The sequence below is a fragment of the Sinocyclocheilus anshuiensis genome, unplaced genomic scaffold (assembly GCF_001515605.1).
Source record: "Sinocyclocheilus anshuiensis isolate Anshui unplaced genomic scaffold, SAMN03320099.WGS_v1.1 scaffold918, whole genome shotgun sequence".
Lineage (NCBI taxonomy): Eukaryota > Metazoa > Chordata > Actinopteri > Cypriniformes > Cyprinidae > Sinocyclocheilus > Sinocyclocheilus anshuiensis.
In genome coordinates, this window is record NW_015540946.1 from 944,356 (window position 1) to 964,306 (window position 19,951).

The window sequence follows — 19,951 nt, forward strand, 5'->3', positions numbered from 1 at the left end:
TGGCAGCCTCACTGGTGTGTATATATATCTAGGTTTATAGGTACTACCCATAATGCCTGTGGGACGTGATATGCCACTGAAGGCGGGTGAGGAGGCGGGGGAAGGTTTGTCATAGGACCGAAAGGTGAAGGAGAAATTGAGCAGGAATTGAGCATTTCCTGCCGCTGAACCGCTTGCAGCTACGTGTCTGTGATGTCTCGCTGATATTCGAGGTCGAGGGTGATGTTGGTTCAGTGTGATTATACTCTCCACAAATACAGCAGATTTATAAATCAGCATCAAAAACTTCAGTAGATGATCTCCAGTGGGGGCGGAGCACATCTCTGTATATTTATTATCAGAAATACACAGACTTACAGTGGACACAGCCTACGACTCTTCATCCTTTTTGGCACTTCATCCATCTGTTCTTAAATGATCTGTGAATGACAGAAAGAGTTGAAAGAGTGTAAACACACGTTTAACCAGTAGCATTCATCAGAGACAGACGAGGGTCATTAATAGCACAGATGTATATATAGCTCTGACTGTGAAGCATGACATTGTGGAGATAGATGGCCGTCCGCGCAATGCATCCTTTCAGAAAGAGGGTGAGAGAGAGAGAAAACGGACAGAAAATGAGAGGGGGAGGGGGGGCAGTGTATATCCTTGGTAAGGTGTAGAGAAGTGTAGGTGACATCTAGAGGGATCTTTTATTTTATTTTAGTTTTATTTCATTTAATTTAAGGTGTTTTGTTTAAAACACTGTCCAATTATTTCATAATTTTTTTAAATGAAAATTGTCATGTATCCACTCTTAATGCCACTCTAAACTCGTCACTTTTTTTCTGTGAAACAAGATGTCAAAACTGCTCTTTTGCATATAATATACACTACTCACAAAAAGTTAGGGATATTCGACTTTCGGGTGAAATTTCAGAATGCACCTAAAATGCACTATAACCTTTACAGGTGAACTTAATTTGACCTTCTCTAAACTTTTGAATGCACATGTTTCAGTACTTATTGCATAACATGCTATTCTCTAACAAGGTGATTAACTGCAAAAATCACAAGTGTTTTTCTGATCAAGTCTGATCCATGAATCGACCACTAAATGTTCTGGTTCAGTGACAGTTTGTATTTAAACAGTCCTCTTCATCATGCTGTTCACATTTTGATATCATGAGACCAAGACGACACCTAACAATTGATCAACAGTACCTGGCCATTGCGAGGTTTCAAATGGGATGTTCTCAGAGGGAAGTTGCCACTGAGCTTAGAGTGTCACAGAGTGTCATCAGCAGGTTGCAACAGAAACAGAGAGAGACTGGAAGAGTCACAGAAAGTCATAGAAGTGGATGTCCTTTGGCCACATCCCATGCTGATGACCGCTTCATTATGAACAGTGCCCTGCGGAACCGGGTGTTGAATGCCACTCAACTCCAGGCACACTTAAGGGAGGTGAGAGGCATCCGAGTGTCATGTCAGACCATTCGAAACTGCTTAAATCAGCATGGTCTGCGTGCTAGACGACCTGCAAGGGTACCTGACCACACCACCAGGCACACAGGCATCATCGCCTTGCATGGGCCAGGGAGCATTTGTGCTGGATGAGGAGCCAGTGGGCCTCAGTGCTGTTCTCTGATGAAAGTTGGTTACCATTAAGCAGAAATGATGGCTGCCAAAGCTGTTGGAGTCATCCAGGAGAACGCTATGCATCAGCCACTGTTGTCACCAGACGAGCCTGTCTGGACAGGTGTGTCTAGTGAATACAGAACTGCCCTACACCTTGTGAATGGTACTGTGACAAGCCAATACTACCATCATATATATATATATCATTATTCCAGTCATTGTGCCTCTGCATGAGCAACACGGGCCTGATTTCATCTTCATGGATCCTCAAATGGAGTGGCCTGCACTTTCTCCAGACCTGAACCCCATAGAAAACCTATGGGATCAGTTGAGTCGTTGTGTAGAGGGTCGTAACCCTGCACCCCAGAACCTCAATGACCTAAGGGCAGCCCTTCAAGAAGAGTTGAATGCTATGGCTCGGCAGACAATAAGACGACTTGTGAACAGCATGAGATGTCGTTGTCAAGCTGTAATTAATGCTCAAGGACACATGACAAGTTATTGAGACATTGAAATTTTTTGTTGTGGTATACCCACCGCTGTTGTTAGCTTTTGTTTCAATCAATTGTTTGAAATGAAGAATTTACCATTGCATGTTTCTACTTAAATGCCCTACTTTCATGATATAATATCACTGTAGCATGAACTTTTTACATTTTCCATAAATTTCACCCGAAAGTCGAATATCCCTAACTTTTTCTGAGTAGTATATATACTTTTAGAAGTAAATTCATTTGAAAAATTCAGGTAATGTATCAAATAATGTATCTCTCAACAATGTATCTTAAATAATGTATCCCAGGTCGTGATTTGAACCCGATTCACGCTAAATATAAATCTGTAAAAAATAAATAAATTAATTAATTAATGTAACGTAATGTAATTGTGCCTTCAGATAGGTCACAAAGTGAGCCAGGAGGGGGTAACTGCTTCTGTTGCACCCTCAAATAAAATGGCTTAATGACGCCCCTGGTAATATCTGTAAAGTGCCAAAATAAAGTACCAAAATAAACCAAAGTGAACTGCAAATCACTGAACGCAGCCGGTTTATTGGTTTATTTTTGGCTCTGTACACATGCTAAAGATATATATTTTTGAGTGCCTCCCACATACTGTCTGTATTTAGAGGAAGGTGGGCCATGTTGACTGATCTTGGCTCGCTGTTTGTGTGTATGTGTGTGTTTAGAGGCAGTTGGCGAGTCTGTTGACTGATTTGGGCCTGACAAGTTCTGCGCTGCTAATCTATGAACGACTGGAACTCTGGGAGGATGCAGTTGTCTGCCTGGAGAGGATGGGACAGCACGGCAAGGTATGCTACTCACATATGTTTTGTTAAAGAAAACTTCAAACCAGTTAAGTATCAGTTTAAATGAATAGTACTTCCCTAAATTCATGCCATTGGTTGAGCCAGTATTGCTGTTGGGTTGGACGATATGTTCAAACAAACAGATCATTGTTTTAATAGCCTTACAGTGTTTACTCTTCAGGGAAATCGACCTACAAATGACTTGCTCATAGTAGTCTCTGCATATTAAGTTGGGATAAGAGAAAGTGACTTCTGTTTAAGATCTTGAAGAGGGATTGATTGCTACTTTTACCTCTTGCCATATCTATCTCGTCCCTTTATCCTCTCTATCTCTCCTCCTGCTCTCTTCTTCTTTCCTTTCTATATGAGCTCCTGTCAGCATGCTCTAACAACACATCTCTCTCGCTGTGTGTGTTAGTGCACATTTCTGGGAGCCATTTCACAGCTTTATTAAGTTACCGTCCTCTTTGTGTGCCAATCAGATTATAGGGTACATCTGAGGTCAATAAAACCAGCCAATCACCCCCAATCTGAGCTGTAATATTATAAAAATGTACTGACATCCACTCCACTGTAGTACCTGATATACTGACTCTCACTTTCTTTCTCTCCCTGTTTCCCTCTATCTACTTTTCCCTGCACTCTTATTAAAGCTTAAAGCCATAAACTGCAGGTATGCGTAGAAAAGAAAGTAAAAGACAAAATACCGATACGGGCGAAAGGGAGTGATGCTTCATATGAAAGGAAAGAAATTAGAAAATCAGTGAAATATGTGAAGCAGAGAGAAAGTGAGGTGAGAAAACGGTGCATACACAAATCAGCAAGACTGGAGTGGGAAGAAATGTTTTGTTGCTTTGAGTTTTGCTGATGGATTAATCCATGCGATTCTGTGTTCATTTAATGAGTGAACATCTTCAGAGCACGAGGGACGTGTACTGATGTTTATTTGATTTGAGTTCAATTTATTGTCCCATGAAAGCTCGCATCAGTTATTGCAGATTACTGTTGGAATTTACTGTGTAAAAGCTCTTTCCATTAATACTTTGGTATCCCACTACTTTTACTTTATTTTAAATTACATTATTATCATTTTACCTTTTTAATTAGTATATAAGACAGTAAATCAAATTCTTTTGCAGTGATTGCTGTCAGATGACTATTATCTAATGTGAATTTGTAGTACAAAATTTTTTTTTTTACTAATTTGATGTTTCTGCAATTTTTTTAAATTATTTTATAAATTGTCTATTTAATTGATAATGGGATTGCAAAAAATCCAGATCTCATATGAACAGAAGATAAAGCAGCTATATATAATATATATAAAATTTAGTTTGACCTCCTGATGTTGAAGATGAATATTTTACAAAGGTGAAGAGTTTTTCATGACCTTTTATTGAAAACATTTTTCCCCCCAGGACTTTAGTTTTCCCTATTCCGTAGAAAGTGCATTTGTCATTCTAAGTTAAGAAAACAGTTGGTAACAAAACACTTTACATTAGAACTAAAGGTTTACTGCTTTAACTAAAGGGTTTGGGGTTTCTTGCAGTTAAGTCCAGAGAATTTACCATAGTAAACATACAGAATTTTTCAGTTTCCTTTCTAAAATTTCCAACCTGTTATTTGCATTGAAACTGATAACCTAGCCCCCAATTAGCATCCATTTGTGTTGTTGGCAGTCATGAGATCCATCAGAGGAAACTGCAGCCTGACTGGGCTACACAAACCTTGGTCGGCTCCAATGGCACCTTGTTGTTTGTAGGCAATGTGAAATGTGCAGTTTATAACGGCCATGAGGAACAAAGGAGCATTCAGGTGCTGTCAGACCATGGGGTTCTCTTTCTCTCCTGTATTACCTTCTCTTATCAGTGTTGCTCTTATAGAACAGAAATATGAGACTTTTTTTTTTTTTTACCCGAGTAAATAGCTTATTCATCCTGTGTCTGGGCCTTCAGGTTTTGAGCTTTCTTTTTTTATGTAACAACTGTGTGGAGTACGAAGAGATATTGTTCCCACTTCTCAAATTATGTGTACCCACGAAAATAAATAAGCACCCAAATAGAAGTGCTGGGCAAGCACTGAGAATTTTATTGCCGCCCACCCCCTCTCTCCCACTACGGCTTTAGTTCTGAGCGTTTGCAAAAAGCCAATTATCCATCCATTCCCATGAATACCAGCAGGGGTGGAAGGGCAGGCGCCGATGAGAGATGCACTGTAATATAGCCCAGCATCCAGTGTATTTCAGAGTGAAGCCACATTCACAGTGATTGTAAGAGTATGTGTTAATGGCAGCAGAATTTCGCCAGCTAGATTTAAACAAAGAGTTCATGGGCTTTTACATTTAGAGAAGCTGTTCTTGGCTGTAGCGTAGTACTGGTGAGCCCTACCATGTCAAGTTCTCATGTTCATAAGGGTTTGTGGCCACACATACTGAAGATGTGTTGGTCCTTGTTTCTCATGTTATAGATGAAGGTTTTAGTCTGACTCAGTCCTGTTTTCAACCCCTCTCCCAAAATAGTTTCCGGTCTTCTCTGTTTTATTTGGGATCTTTGTGGCTTTTATCTACTTAATTTTGACGTCTTTTAAATGTTTATTGCTAGAAAACACTAGTCATTTATCAAATCAATATTTAGACAATTTAAATATTGCAGAGTTAGCAAAAAAATGCAAACCTCATTTGAAATGAGTAGAAAATAATCTACTAATCTTATTTTTTATTTTATGTATGAATTTATTTATTTGCTTTTTGCGTAGTTTTGTTAAATGTTTTATTTCAGTTTTATTGATTTTGGACCCTTGCTGTTTCTAGAAGTGATTTTTTAAATTTCTTTTTTAGGAATCGTTTTAGTAGTGTGGTTTTTAATAATATAAAAAGAATGTAACAGCATACCTATGTCATTAGTTTAATCTACGCACTATATGGCCAAAAATATGTGGACATCCACACACCACACCCAATTTCAAAACCATTGGCATTAATCAAGAGTTGGTCCTCTTTAACAGCTTTCATTCTTCTGTAAAGATTTTACAGTAGTTTTTGGGAAAGTCGCTCCTATTCGGACACAAAATTATCTGAATGATCCAATTCATCCCAAAGGTGTTCAGTGGGGTTTAGGTCCAGCTTTGTGCAGGACAGTCCAGTTCTTTCAAGCAAGGATTGAGTAAATTTCTTTGCATGTCATTCTGGATTAAAAAAGACCCTCCCGAAACAAAGTTTCAGCACATAATTCCCTAGAATGTTTTTATATAAAGTGGCATATTAACTGGAATTAAGGGGCCTAGACAAACCCAATATTTAAAAAAAAAAAAAAAAGGTCTCCACATACTTCAGACCATGTGCATATTTTCCAATATGAGGATTAAAACTGTCAAAGTTTGTTTCAATCTGGTGGTACCTTCTTTTCTCTCAGGCGGAGGAGATTTTGAGGCGTGAGCTGGAGAAAAAGGAGACGCCATCTCTTTACTGTCTGTTAGGTGACGTGCTGAAGGATCCAGAGTATTATGACCGAGCATGGGAGCTTTCCAAACACCGCAGTGCACGTGCCCAAAGGTCAAAAGCTCTGCATCATCTGCGCCACAAAGAATTCCAGCAGTGCGTGGAATGTTTCGAACGCTCGCTGCGAATCAACTCCATGCAGGTATGCCGTGCACTTGTGCGTAGCTTTATAGTCCTTACCCAAGCATCCTGTAAATGCTGATAGACATTAACCACCCATACCCCTTTATTACTGAAATGATTTAGGTGTATGCAGGGTATTCTACAAACTTTTGTCTGTACTGGCCAGTGTTCCTTTGCCTTGAGAGCCGAATGATGGCATTACTGTTGCAACATGAATAAAAAAAAATCTCTCAAGTTTTAAAAGCATCATACATCCAATTTACATCCAGTGTCATTTAAATGTCTGATTACAGTCATAGCCTGCTTTTGATGCAACTATCAAAAATCAGTTCACATGTGGTATTTGAAAATAATTCGATAGCATTTTATTTTAAATAGACAGGGGTAATAAAATGGCTGTAGTTTGAGTATTAAATTACGAGAACATCTTTTAACTTTCATAGTAATTTGATTCAGTATTTTTATGGTGCTTCTACAATAATGGTCAACCATTATTTAATACAATAAATAGCCATGAAATTCACATGATATCTGTAAATATAATTGTATTTTATATGAACGGGCAATAAAGTTGCTGGAGCTGCTGTGCAACGCAACACTTTTATATAGAAACAAGATTGTAGTTGTAAACAGTGTAATGGGAGCGGGACACATGCCCAACAGTCTAAAATATTAGTCATTTTTATGTAGAAAATAATAGAAAAGCAACACAGTGGAATACAAAAATGCGTTCAGTGTGAACGAACCCTTAGTCTCTACAAACACAGTGTTTGTGAACTTACGTTTTCATGTTCACCACACATGCACAAGCTCTAGAAGATCACAAGGATGGATGCACTGTATCGAGAAGATTGGCAGAGTGCTGATAGAGAACATGAGAAACACTGAAGTACAGTGGAAAACAGCGAGACAGCAGTGTGTGGATGAAGTGGCATCAGGTTCATTCACCACAGAACCAAAAAGGTGCACAGCCCCCCACACACTCATTTTTCATTCCTCCCTTCATCCATAATGCAGAAGCACAGGCAGCAAGAAGACAGAGTAATTTTCCTGAGGGACTCATTGATGACCCCAGCTTGATCTTTAACACCTCCTCGCAGTGCTGCCGCAGGGCCTGGCCGAGCCAATGCTGCCTTTAGGCCTAGAAATGGAAGTAAAGACAGACGAGTGCCAGAGAGATACAAAGATGAGCACTCGGGAAAAGAAACTGATTTAAAACATATGAAAGAGACAGATTCCTTGAGGTTCATGGGTTCAAAAGACATCATTAATTTTTAGGGCTGAATAACACCTTTAAAAGACGAGTGAAGCACTTGAAGTCTCCCCAATTTTCTTTTTGCCCTTGTCAGTAATACTCCATCATTCTCCCGTCTTTTATCTCCACAGTTGGGTGTGTGGTTCTCTCTGGGCTGTGCGTATTTTTCACTGGAAGGCTACGAAGGGGCCGCCAAAGCTTTTCAGAGATGCGTTGGACTGGAACCAGATGTAAGTCACACGGTCCTTGTAAGGAGATCAGTGTCATATGATCATAAAGAAAGGGCTTGTGCTTAGTTGTTCAGTACTTGTGCTGTCATATGATTTATGTCTTAACGTAATCAATTGATTGTGTCTGCGAATGCCTCCCTGTTTTTGTTCTTACAGGCTTCTATTCGCTTTTATGCATCTATAAAAAAGCACAGACCATTATATGTAGTACAGGAGCCTCTTATACTCCTAATGGTGTACTTAAAATTCAAATGTAGTCAAGAGGCAGGCTTAATACTCCATCCAGGAAACGAGTAAACAAGCTATTAGGAAATATTCTGTAGATGTCTGGTTTCTTAGTTATTTATAATGATTTATTTTGACAAATTACTTTCACCCGTGGACCTGACTCTGATCGTTACTCTCCTCCATTTAGAATTCAGAAGCATGGAACAACCTCTCCACGGCCTACATCAAACTGAGAATGAAGTGAGTATATGTGTAAGCGCTAAGAGTAAAGGCTACATCAACAAAGCTTTGTTTTGCTGGTGTTTTAATCCGTTAAGAGCATTTATTTTTTTGTTCAACAGTGGTATTTGGAATAAAGACAGTAATAAGCAGCCAGTTAAGCTTTCCTTCAGTATTTTGGATGGGCTATGATTTCAAAGGCAGCAGGGGGGGCATACAATGCCATTCAAAAGTTTAGGGTCAATAAGATTCTTTTGGAAATAAATTTAATTCAGCAAGGATGCATGAGGGATCATGTGACACTGAAGACTGGAGCAATGGCTGCTGTAAATTCAGCTTTGCCATTACAGGAACAAATCACAATATTACAGTTGTAATATTTCACAGTTTTACTGCTTTTACTTTATTTTTGATCAAATAAATGGTGAGTTTCAGAAACTTCTTTTAAAAACATTTTAAAAAATCTCCAAACTTTTTAACTGTAGTGTATATAGATACATTAGTACTGCTTCTATTGATCTTTTTTCCCATCCCATGATAGAGTGTGATGGACTACTTGACGTATGTGTGAATTTCTAAATAATAGCTAGCACTGCTCTCACACACTTATCTCTCACCCAAGTAAAAACTGTAGATAAGCCCCTATTCAGGTTCCAGTTGACCTGATTTATGCTGCTTTTCTGTTTCCTTCATCCTGCATCCGCTGGGGACCCTCAGAGGCCTCCTTGCTTTTCAATTACTGCAGGAATGACTTTGGCAGCTGTAATTGCAAAGATAAATCTCCTCCGGGCTCTTGCTGTGTCTACCCCAGGAGCCAGCACTTCACCACACTACCAACTGGCCAATATTAACCAGATTTGGAAGCTAAATGCCAGTTAGGACATTTGTTGCTTGACATGATTGGAGGTTTTTGCTGATTTCCTGTGAGGACCAGAGATGTTTCCTGGAACACCACTGTAACGGCATGTACCTGAGGGATTCCTCCTCTCCTTTGCCCCTCGTCCAATTAGCTCTGTGCACTCATCCCTGAGATGAGTCTTTGGAATCTTCTATTAAAACCTGATTAATGCTCCTAGGGACCATCCAGAACAGAGGAAGTGTGTGTGTGTGGAGAGATTGTGCGCCCACCTGCATGTGTTCAAAGGAAACTAGGCTTTAGATGTTACAATGAAACCCATGTCGAGCCCTGTGTCATAGGCTTTTGTTGACAGCGCTTACAAAAATATCAGATCTGTTCCAAAACCTTGTGATCTGTATTGTTGTCTGCAGCCTATACAGGCGATGTGCTAACTGAAAGCTCATACTAAGTGATTGATTTGGAATGCTCTGTTAGTGATCTGTGTGCCACACAACGTTTCTCACGAGGTGCACTGGAGACTCAACTCAGTGGATTCCATGTAGTTTGATCGGAGCATTTTACTAAGCTAATGATCCAGTACTCTTAAAAACAATTTGGTGTAGAAACAATTTTCTTTGAGAAGTTGCTAGTAAATTTCACAATTAATTACAATGAAACATCAAGTAACATCAAATTAACATGAAATTTTGAAGTAGTAGGACTTAAATTGTATTTTCTTGTAAAACGTACTCCAATACAATTTTGCTCTTTCATGCTGTATTTCTTTTTCTCTTTTCACTCTTTTTCTTTCGCTTTCATCCATATTTATCACTTTCTTTGATTCTTTCACTCTTTCTTTCTCTTTTGCTTTGTCGCTCTTTTTTGCTGTTTCGCTTTCTCTTTCTTTAGCTCTTTCTTGCACCAGTTTCTCTTTCTTTCCCTTTTCTTTGTCATTAGATATTTCGCTTCGTCACCATCAGTTTCACTTTATTTCTCTTTCTTTAGCTCATTCTTATTCCTGCATTCTTTCGCTGTTTTTCTTTCTCTTTCTTTCACTTTTTCAGTCTTTCATTCTCTTTAGCCCCTTTTCAGTCTTTCTCTCATTCTTTTGCTCTGATTTCTTTTGCTCATTGTTTCTTTTCCTCTCTTCAGTTCTTTTGCTCTTTTTCCCTTCATTTGCTGTTTGGCTATTTTATTTAATTCATTTTTGCTAAACATATTTTTTCTTTTCATTCTTTAGTTCTTTCAATTTCTTTAGCTTTTTCTATGTTCTTTCTTTTTCTATCTTTCATTCTTTCTCTTTCTTTCCTTTTCACACTTTCACGCTTTTACTTTTGGATTTTGAGTTATTATAAAGTTAACGTTTTTTTTTTTTTCAACTGAGTATATCTTTGTTTAGAGTATTGCACCATTAACTTTATCAACATGCTAACATCAGACTCTGGAATCAACCATGAGGTAGTGTACAGTAATTATGCTGACTACCTCTACTTTTTAGAACAACCTTTCTACCTCAAATGCTCTCTTTGTAGACAGCTCACTAGGTTTCTGTATGATAACTATTATTAATTGCCACATGCTAACTGCAAGTTTGCCAAAACCAGTTTTTGGAAGGGAGAACATAAAACTACTTTTTTTACTATGTTTTTACTATGTTAAGCCATACGCTATTTAATACTACAGTACATCCACAAGCAAGCAAGCAACTTCTGTTAACAGTAGTTCTGCTAAACACACTGATCTTTCTGTTTTGTGTGTGTGTGGTAGGGAGAAAGCATTCCGCACCCTTCAGGAAGCGCTCAAGTGTAATTATGAGCGATGGCAGATCTGGGAGAATTTCATTGCTGTGTGTGTAGACCTGGGCGAGTTCAGTGAGGCTATCAGAGCCTACCATCGGCTCATGGACCTCAAGGACAAATACAAGGATGTGGAGGTGAGTCAGCCTCACAGTTTTTCTCAGGTTAACCCCAAACTCTTTCTTTTTACATACATTTTCAGAATGTTTTCATCAGATTAAGTGTTTTAAGCGACTTTTTTTTCTGGCTTGTGTAACCAGTGTAAAGCAGCTGGAGTCTCATTTGTGTATCATGTACTGCTGTCATCACTGCTCAACAGCTGCCCAACTGCACGCACAGATGAAACAGTTGTGTGAGAGGCCGTGTGTGTGTGTAAGTGAGATTTGATGAGTGAATGTTTGTGTGAGAGAAGAGAGAGATGATTTCACCCTGATCTGCCCAAATATGTATGAATATATATTCATACTCGCAATGTAATTCTTACCACAGATGGGCTTCTGCCTGCTCACTTTCATCCAGACAGCTCTGTTTTAAACACACCCCGTATGTCTCTCTGCATCCATGGCCCCATCACACTTCTCCTTTGTCATCTGTGGATCTAATAGCGCTGCTGTTATAACACACGTCTTAAAGCTCTATGCCATTAGACACGTTTGTGTGTGGCTGGTTGATGCACCAGCTGCTACATCCTATTAAATGCGTCATTTGTTTTATCATTTGGTAGTCAAATTGCCTGGTAGTTGTTTACCTCCTTAATCTTTAAGAAAATGTCTTGTTCTTGTTTCTTTTTCAGCTGACATCACAGATGCTTCTTACTGCTTTGGCCTCTTCATCCATCTGCCTATATATATACTGTATATATATATATATATATATATAAATTTTCATATTACATTCTGATCCTTCAGAAATTATTCTAATTCTAAACATTTCTTGTTATCAATGTTAAAAATATTGCTGCTAGTTTCTTTGTGGAAATATTGATACTTTTTCATCTTTAATGAATAGCAAGTTCAAAAGAACAGCATTTATTTAAAAAATATATAAAAATATGTAATGTTCTTCTTATTTCTTAAACATTTCTTACGTTTTATTTCTTGCAGTGTGACTTGATTTAACGTCCTTACAACTAATTCTAGCAATTGTGATTTTACAGTAGGTACAGAAAAGAATCACCCCCCTTTAAATAATCACATTTTGTTGCTTTGCAGCCTGAAAGGAAGACGGACACAGTTTTTGTTTTATCCAGTTGTATTTTCTCAGTGCAACTTATAACATCCAAGTGAAAGATGTAACACCAACATGTCAGGGGAAAAAAACAAAACAGAATCAATGAGTTGGAAAAAGGAGCACCCCTCCGGGGTCACCATGGTGGCAGTTAATTATGTTTTATTTTCCCAGGAATTATGGCTGCACCTTAAAGAAGCTGTTTTGTGCATCTCTAATTTTTAAACACCCACCTCCTACTTTGTGAATGGTGCAAAATATCTGAAAACTCTAGCTGTGTCTGAGCAAGTGGCAAATGAGTTTTGCACTCTATTTTAGTTTTAGCAAAAAAATGAAAAATTAGTGTAAACATGCACTAGGAAACTGCATATTACTGGAGGAAGCCTCTAATTCATAGCAATTATGTTGAAAGGAGACATCCTGTGGAATCAGATTTTTGAACGGTAGTATATATATATATAAGAAGAGATTTAATATTAATTAAATCATTCACAATGTTTCATGCTGATCTCTTTCATTCTGATGTGTTTGCTGATTGGTGGATCTTAAGTTAAAATGAACTTCAGGGTAGAAAAGTCTTGAAATAAATTATATAGCATCCAAGTGAAAGATATAACACCAACATGTCAGAAAAAAAAATGAAAGACCAGAATCACTGAGTTGGAAAAAGGATCACCCTTATTTATTATATATTTAGATCAGAGTTTTTATTATAAACTTTATTTCACAATTACTTTTTTATTTTACTTGGAAAAAACTTCCAAAAAAAGCTGATGTTCTAAAGAGCAAACAAATGTTTAGATGTTGGAAGTGTTGGGGTTAACGGTCACAGGGGCACAGATATGTTCCCATTTCATGATGGCATCCCAAAGCTGCTTTCACGCACACAACCATGTTTTGTAACGCTTTGCCTTCTAGATAGGTTTTAAATTAGTAGGCTGTACACCTATACATTATCCCTCATTACATTGTCACTTCTAACTTCATTTCCCATTTTTCCCCCCAGTTTTCAATTTTTCGGATTGTTCCTTTACGTCTGGTGAGCGGCTAGTAGCTCATCAATTAAAAGTTGTTGATGTGAAAGCACAGAAGTTGAAAAGGTCATCGCTAGCATTCGCCTCCAGCCCCAGTGAGAGTTTCAGACGGTAATTGGGATCTGGGCGCTTGGCTGGACTCAAAATCATCACTCACTCTCTACTGTTCAATTTTTCTCACTTCATCATCTCTCTCTCCATACAGAAACCCTTCAGATGCGTGTTAGTGGCAAATTAGATGAGAGCAACTGTTAATAAGGGAAATGCTGTGCTTGTGTGCGGACATCTTGGTATACAGTCATAAGACCAGTCTCTCTGTCTTTGATCCCACCCATTAATTCACATTCCACAGAGACAGAGAAAAGAGAGACCATCCTTCCTCATCCCGAAATAAAAAAAAAGATGGATCAAGTGTCCTCTTCTCTCTCTCTCTCTCTCTCTCTCTCTCTCTCTCTCAGTACCATTCTTCATTCCCTCGTTTCTCCTGGGAATCTCCTTAATTTCACGCTGTAAGGGGATCGTGCAGGAATTACACCCACACACCCATTAAATTTCCCCTTAAACATATCACTTCCCCCATCATGAGGGGGCGGAGTCTTATCCAGTTAGCCCTTTTAGTCATTTCACATGTTCCACATGACCAGTGGACAGTCACAGATACCATCCTGACTATTTTGTTATTAGTTTTATTTTAGATTTTTAAAGTGTGTATAATTTTAAAATTGATGGATTAATGGGTGCAAAAATAGGGTTGTTTTAATTTTAAAAAAAATAATACAATTTAATGTATAACACATTTTGTTATCTAAACATGAGCAATAAAAAGCAAACTCACAATATCTAAAAGTTTTCCTGCCCTAAAATGCATAAATTAGTAAATAAAATGCTACCTAGGTCTCTCATGCTTACTAAGGCAACATTCATTTGATCAAAATAGTTAACAACTTTACTACTGTGAAATATTATTACAATTAAAATAACTTTTTTCTGTTTTTAAATATTTTAAAAATGGATGTATTCCTGTGATGGCAAAGCTGAATTTTCAGCATGATCCTTCAGAAATCGTTCTAATTTGTTAGAATTGTTCTTTGATGAATAGAAGTTCAAAAGAACAGCATTTTTTTTTCCAATATAAATCTTTTGTATCATTATAAATGCCTTTGCTGTCACTTTTCATCAGTTTAATGCTGCATTAATACTTGCTGAATAAAAATGTTAATTTCTTAAAAAATAAAAAAGAAAAAAAAAAGTTGAAATGTAGTGTGTATATAGATAGTATAATCATCTCTATTAAAAAAAAACATTTTATTTTTAAAAATTTAATCCAATGACAAATGTTTTTGTTCAAATTGTATACAAAAGTGAATTTGTCATGTGGTGTTGAGATGATGGCCAATGACCAAATAATTTGAGGTAGAAATGTGGTTATCAGGATCTCTAGGGTGAAAAATTAGATTTCAGAGGCAAAGCCTCTGGAGGAAGTATGAGGAGAGCTTACAGATATTACACCACTGACTTAGGTGACAAAGATCTCAGCGCTCATCTGCTGAGCAGCCGGAAGGGGTCCAGAGGTGAATGAAAGAATCAGGAGAGATGAAAAAGTGATAGCTGTAAGGAAAGAGAAAGGCGATGAAGGATGAACTTTTACTTCAGGAATGCGTGCTGTATATTTCATGCTTTCGTGAAGGATGTGACCACACAGACACACTGTCATGAGAGCCACATAAAAAACACACTGATCTGTGTGGAGGCTGTTTACTCGGATGAAGTTGCTTTCTATCAGTCTTTGCAGTTAAAGTGTGAGCATTAGTCTTGGCTGAGTTACACACACATATCGCTGCATGTCTGTTGCTTTCTCTGTCTGTTCAAGAGCCGTCATTATTACTGCTACACACAAGCACACACACATGAGGAAATAAATGGAGCATGTAAAGTAAATTGGGGTATGTTTTCCCTCTTTCATCTTGTGGAAAAAAAGCTGCTGATGAAGTGAACTGAAGTGCTCTGGAATGCTTAGAATGTGACATCATTACTCATGGTGAAGCTGTCAATCATAACCCCGTTGTGTTTGTATTACTTTTATGGTCTTAGCAAACACTTCACAATAAAGCATACAAATTGCATTAATAGCAGTAACCAGTTTTGTAAATAATGATTAGGCATCAAGAACATTGCCCACCTCGTAATTCCTGATATTGAAATGAGTACAAAAATATAAAAAAGTAATAAAGAATTGTAGGTTAAAATCTACTACCATTCAAAAGTTTTTTTTTATAATTGAATGTAAATAAAATCATACTTTTATTTAGCAAGGATGAATTAAATTGATCAAAAGTGACCTTAAAGACATTTGTTACAAAATATTTGTATTTCAAATAAATGTTTTTTTCTTTTGAACTTTCTATTCATCAAAGAATCTTAGAAAATGTATCATAGTCACAAAAATATTATGCACAACAGCACAACTGTTTTCAGTACTGATAATAAGAACAAAACATTTTTTTTTTTTTTTTTGTGCAATGCCCCCCCCCCCGCAAACACACACACACAGAGGAATGTGGAGCCCAGCATTCAGGTCAAGTATTCTGATAATTTAGTGAAGTTTAAGGGTGTGGTGTGCTTAGTTTAGATTTTTTAGTTTGAGGAGAAAGCCTTCTCTGTCTCTGTGGCACACACACACACACTTTTAACAGCTTCCCTCCAGGGAATCAGAAAACTTCTGACTAGTCACACCTTACTGAAGGCTTCACAGACTCTGGTATTAACATCTGTTTCAGGTGATCTGAGTTAGACCGCGCTAAATGCAAGTGTAAACGGAGTCAAAACACATATGAACAACACTTATAACCACGTTTTTTATGTTTGTGTTTTTTTTTTGTTTTTTTTTTGGCAAACCTCAAAGTTTATCAAAATGCAGTTACTTACTATCCAGGTATAAACTGCAATTTCTGAGTGAGTGTAAGAGAGAGAGTCATAAAAACACTTCTCCAGACAGAGAGGGTCAAGTCTGAACTTTTTGGCTCGTTCTGGTTTCTCTGGCACATGTACAGACTCTGGAGTGTCTGCATTTGTTTGTGTGGTTGAGTGAGAACAGCGCCTCTAATATCCCAGCTCTGTTGGTGGCATGTAGAGAGAGAGTGTGCGTGTTGAAGATGCAAAGAGCTGCTTGGGCTGTCACATGGTCAGGACAGAATAAAGGTTAAGGAATAGAGGGTGGAAACTAAGAGAGAAAAGGAACATCATAGAGTATAAATGTAAGAAAGAGTTAAAAATAAAGTGATGCACAAGCCAGGAACATCTAAGAATGCAGAGGTCAAGTTTAGGGATTTGTGTTTTGACTTCATAGCTAAGGTTAAGTCAGGAGCTGGGATCAGGCTCAGCAGAGGGTAAATGTCAACCCTAAATTAGTTTTCAGATTGGATATTCATGATTGGTTCTTGAGTTTAAACATCAGTTTTACCCTACTAAAAGGTAAATCCTTTAGCATTTAGTTTATTTCTCTTTGTCTTTTGTTTTTCCCATCAGGTGCTGGAAATCCTGGTGCGTGCGGTAGTGGACAATCTGACTGATCACCGCGGCGAACAGGCCTCCAATCTTAAAGCCAAACTGCAGGAACTTTTTGGTCGAGTCTCCGCCCGTTGTAGCACAGACGCCCAAATATGGAAGCAGTACGCTCGTCTCTATGGCGATGGCCATAGCAACAATGTAGAAGACAGCGAAAAGGTGAGTTTTGTTTTGTTGATTTGTTTTGTTTTGTTTTTTGTTATAAGAAGTGCCTAGAATTATTATTTTTCTGCATTCAGTAACTTAATCCAAGAAAAGAAGCACCTGTGATTCTTCTACAGCAGACTAAGGTTTTCAAGCAAATATTGCTCCCTAATCTATTTTATCATGAATATATTAGATTAACAGTTTTTGTCAGTACTTGTAGATTGTAAACTGTGTTTTTTTTTCACTTAAATTTGCAAATAAAACAAAGATTAATAGTTTACAAGAAAATTATTTTGCAGTTGTTTCTACTTAAAAAATCATTTAATTCAATGTGTTATTTGCAGTTTCTTTTTAATTGTTTATGAAATCTACTAGCCATTTCTGAGTGAAAATTATTTCTACATTACATTTTTTCAGTGTAGAGGTAAAGCACTCATGGGTTCGATCCCCAAGACATCTGGTAAAATATATATCTTGAATGCTCTGTAAGTCTTTTTGGATAGAATGCGTATGTCAATATAGCTTGAAGAGCACAAAGTTTCATCATTGAAACTTCACAGTGGGCTTTCTACACTCTAAGAAAAAAAGGTACAAAAGTTGTCACTGGGGCCGGTACCTTTTCAAAAGGCACACCTTTGTACCTAAAGAGTCCATATTGGTACCTTAAAGGTACATATTAGTACCTAAAGTGTACATATTAGTACCTAAAAGGTACAAAAGTGTACCTTTTGAAAAGGTACCGCCCCAGTGACGGCTTTTGTACCTTTTTTTCTGAGAGTGTAGCATGGTGCTGCACCTATAAAAATATAGTGATTTACAAACGCAAACTAATCTTGACAAACTCAGTTTTACATGGAAGACATAGCTTTTATTGGTTGTCGCTTTACTACCTTACATCTGGTTTGGTCACAAAGTCTAACTACGTTTTGATGTGTGTGTTTGTAGGCACTACAGTTTCTGAGTAAAGCGCATCGGTGTGAGACGCAGGCAGCTGGCTGGGAAAAAGACATGGGCAACTTCAGATCTGTGGTGAAAGGTGCCAGAGATATGGCTAATGGTGAGATTTTATACACACACATACACACAAGGACATTTGAGAGGAACATATAGAATTGTGGTCCTGCACTCATTCAGAGAGTCACTCTGTCATGGCTAATGTGACAGCGCGTGAACGTAGCGAGAGACTGAAAGGGCTGATGGATTGAGAACAAGGAGCAGGAGCAAGAACGGCAAACAAGCTTTTTACCCGTTTGACCTCCAGCAGAGACAGACTTCTGTTTGTGTGTGTGGGCACGTGTGCCTGTGTGTGTTTACCAGATGGGTTTGCTTTTGTCTGTCCATCTGTGTGCGTGTCTCATTAGGAGGGATGTTGAGGGTTTGGTCAGTGAGTGTGTGTTGAATTAAACATCAGTAGGGACAGAGCACAGGTTTTGGGTTGAATAGCAATTCTTTCTCCGTTTTTAACTATCTGAATTTCTGTGTCTTAAAGGTCTACTGAAGTGCCTTGAAACACGCAGCGTTATGCTATGTGGTGACGTAATTTCAACTGAAACGGGAAGACCTTTTTAAATAGCCAATAGCGTTTCGTTTATAGTGTTTAGTTTATGACAGCCAGTCTAATAGATTAGCCCTTTAGATTCAATATGAAACTGTTACTAAAGCAAAACAGTGATTATAATGATGCTGAGGATGTGTAGTTTGAAAATTGTGTAATTTATGTTGGTGTAGGGCACCGGTGTTATCTCTTCTACTTGTTAGTGCCGTTTGTCTAACCGTTTCTCCTCCTAATCTGATCCAAATCGCTATAAAATATAGCATTCTGTGTAGAATTCAACTGGGTCCGATACATTTTGTGGTATGTGCGACTCGCGCATATGAGCCGCTCCGTGATATTGTGTCTCTGGACCGGCGCAGACTGTGTGTGCGCTGCGGCGGTTCGTGTACACAACACAACACGAAACCAGACTTTTTTCGTCCCAATGGAAAGCATATTTACACTGTCTGAATCGTTCCTTACTCCCCATATTGTGCACTACGTGCATTTCAGCATACAGAAAATACTAATTCTGTGAACAAGTGACCTATTTCAGCCACAGTTTCAGTGTTTATTTATAGTGTAGGGGGCGGGACATTTCAGATTCTAGAGAGCATTTGATTGGACAGAAAGTTTGATGAGAAGCTGAAGTGCAGGGTGATGTCATCAAAACCGTTGATTCATATTGCTGGAAGTGAGAGACTGTGTAAGATTTGAATGCTTATATCTTCTAAATACGAATTTTGTCATCGTTTTGGAGCACATTAGCTTATAGATAACTACAAAAAGTTTGATGAGAAGCTGAAGTGAAGGGTGATGTCATCAAAACCGTTGATTCATATTGCTGGAAGTGAGAGACTGTGTAAGATTTGAATGCTTATATCTTCTAAATACGAATTTTGTCATCGTTTTGGAGCACATTAGCTTATAGATAACTAAGGCTAACATATTCATACTAAAAGCCAAAAATTTCAATTTTGTTTTCATGGGGACTTTAAAAATCAGACTGCCACATCATGTTATTCTCAGCTCATCTGGCACTGAACATGGACTAGCTTGTCTAACCGAAACATGGTCTCGCTCAAATGTTCGTTTGCCATCTTTTTAGCGTCTCTCCTCTTATTCCATCTCACACACTCTCTCCATCAGCTTGTTGTCCTTGAGTATGCAGGCTGTTTGTTGTTGAACTTAATGATTTATAAAGGGGGCGGCTTGGCAAATGTAGCAGAACCCTTCACACGCCTCCATCCCTTCCCACTTGCCTGCTGTGTGTGTGTGTGTGTGTGTGTGTGTGTGTGTGTGTGTGTGTGTGTGTGTGTGTGTGTGTGTGTGTTTGG

General features: G+C 38.1%; 1 protein-coding gene across 2 annotated transcripts in view; it reads left to right on the forward strand.

The window, feature by feature from the left end:
* LOC107689788 (tetratricopeptide repeat protein 27-like) overlaps window positions 1-19,951 on the forward strand; it is an 84,572-nt gene that overhangs the window by 58,602 nt on the left and 6,019 nt on the right. For both annotated transcript variants that reach the window (XM_016487938.1, XM_016487939.1), the window contains 7 exons: window positions 2,804-2,926; window positions 6,334-6,561; window positions 7,929-8,027; window positions 8,443-8,495; window positions 11,080-11,245; window positions 16,895-17,092; window positions 18,026-18,137. In XM_016487938.1, the coding sequence (XP_016343424.1) occupies window positions 2,804-2,926; window positions 6,334-6,561; window positions 7,929-8,027; window positions 8,443-8,495; window positions 11,080-11,245; window positions 16,895-17,092; window positions 18,026-18,137 (979 nt within the window). The remainder of the gene's footprint in view (window positions 1-2,803; window positions 2,927-6,333; window positions 6,562-7,928; window positions 8,028-8,442; window positions 8,496-11,079; window positions 11,246-16,894; window positions 17,093-18,025; window positions 18,138-19,951) is intronic.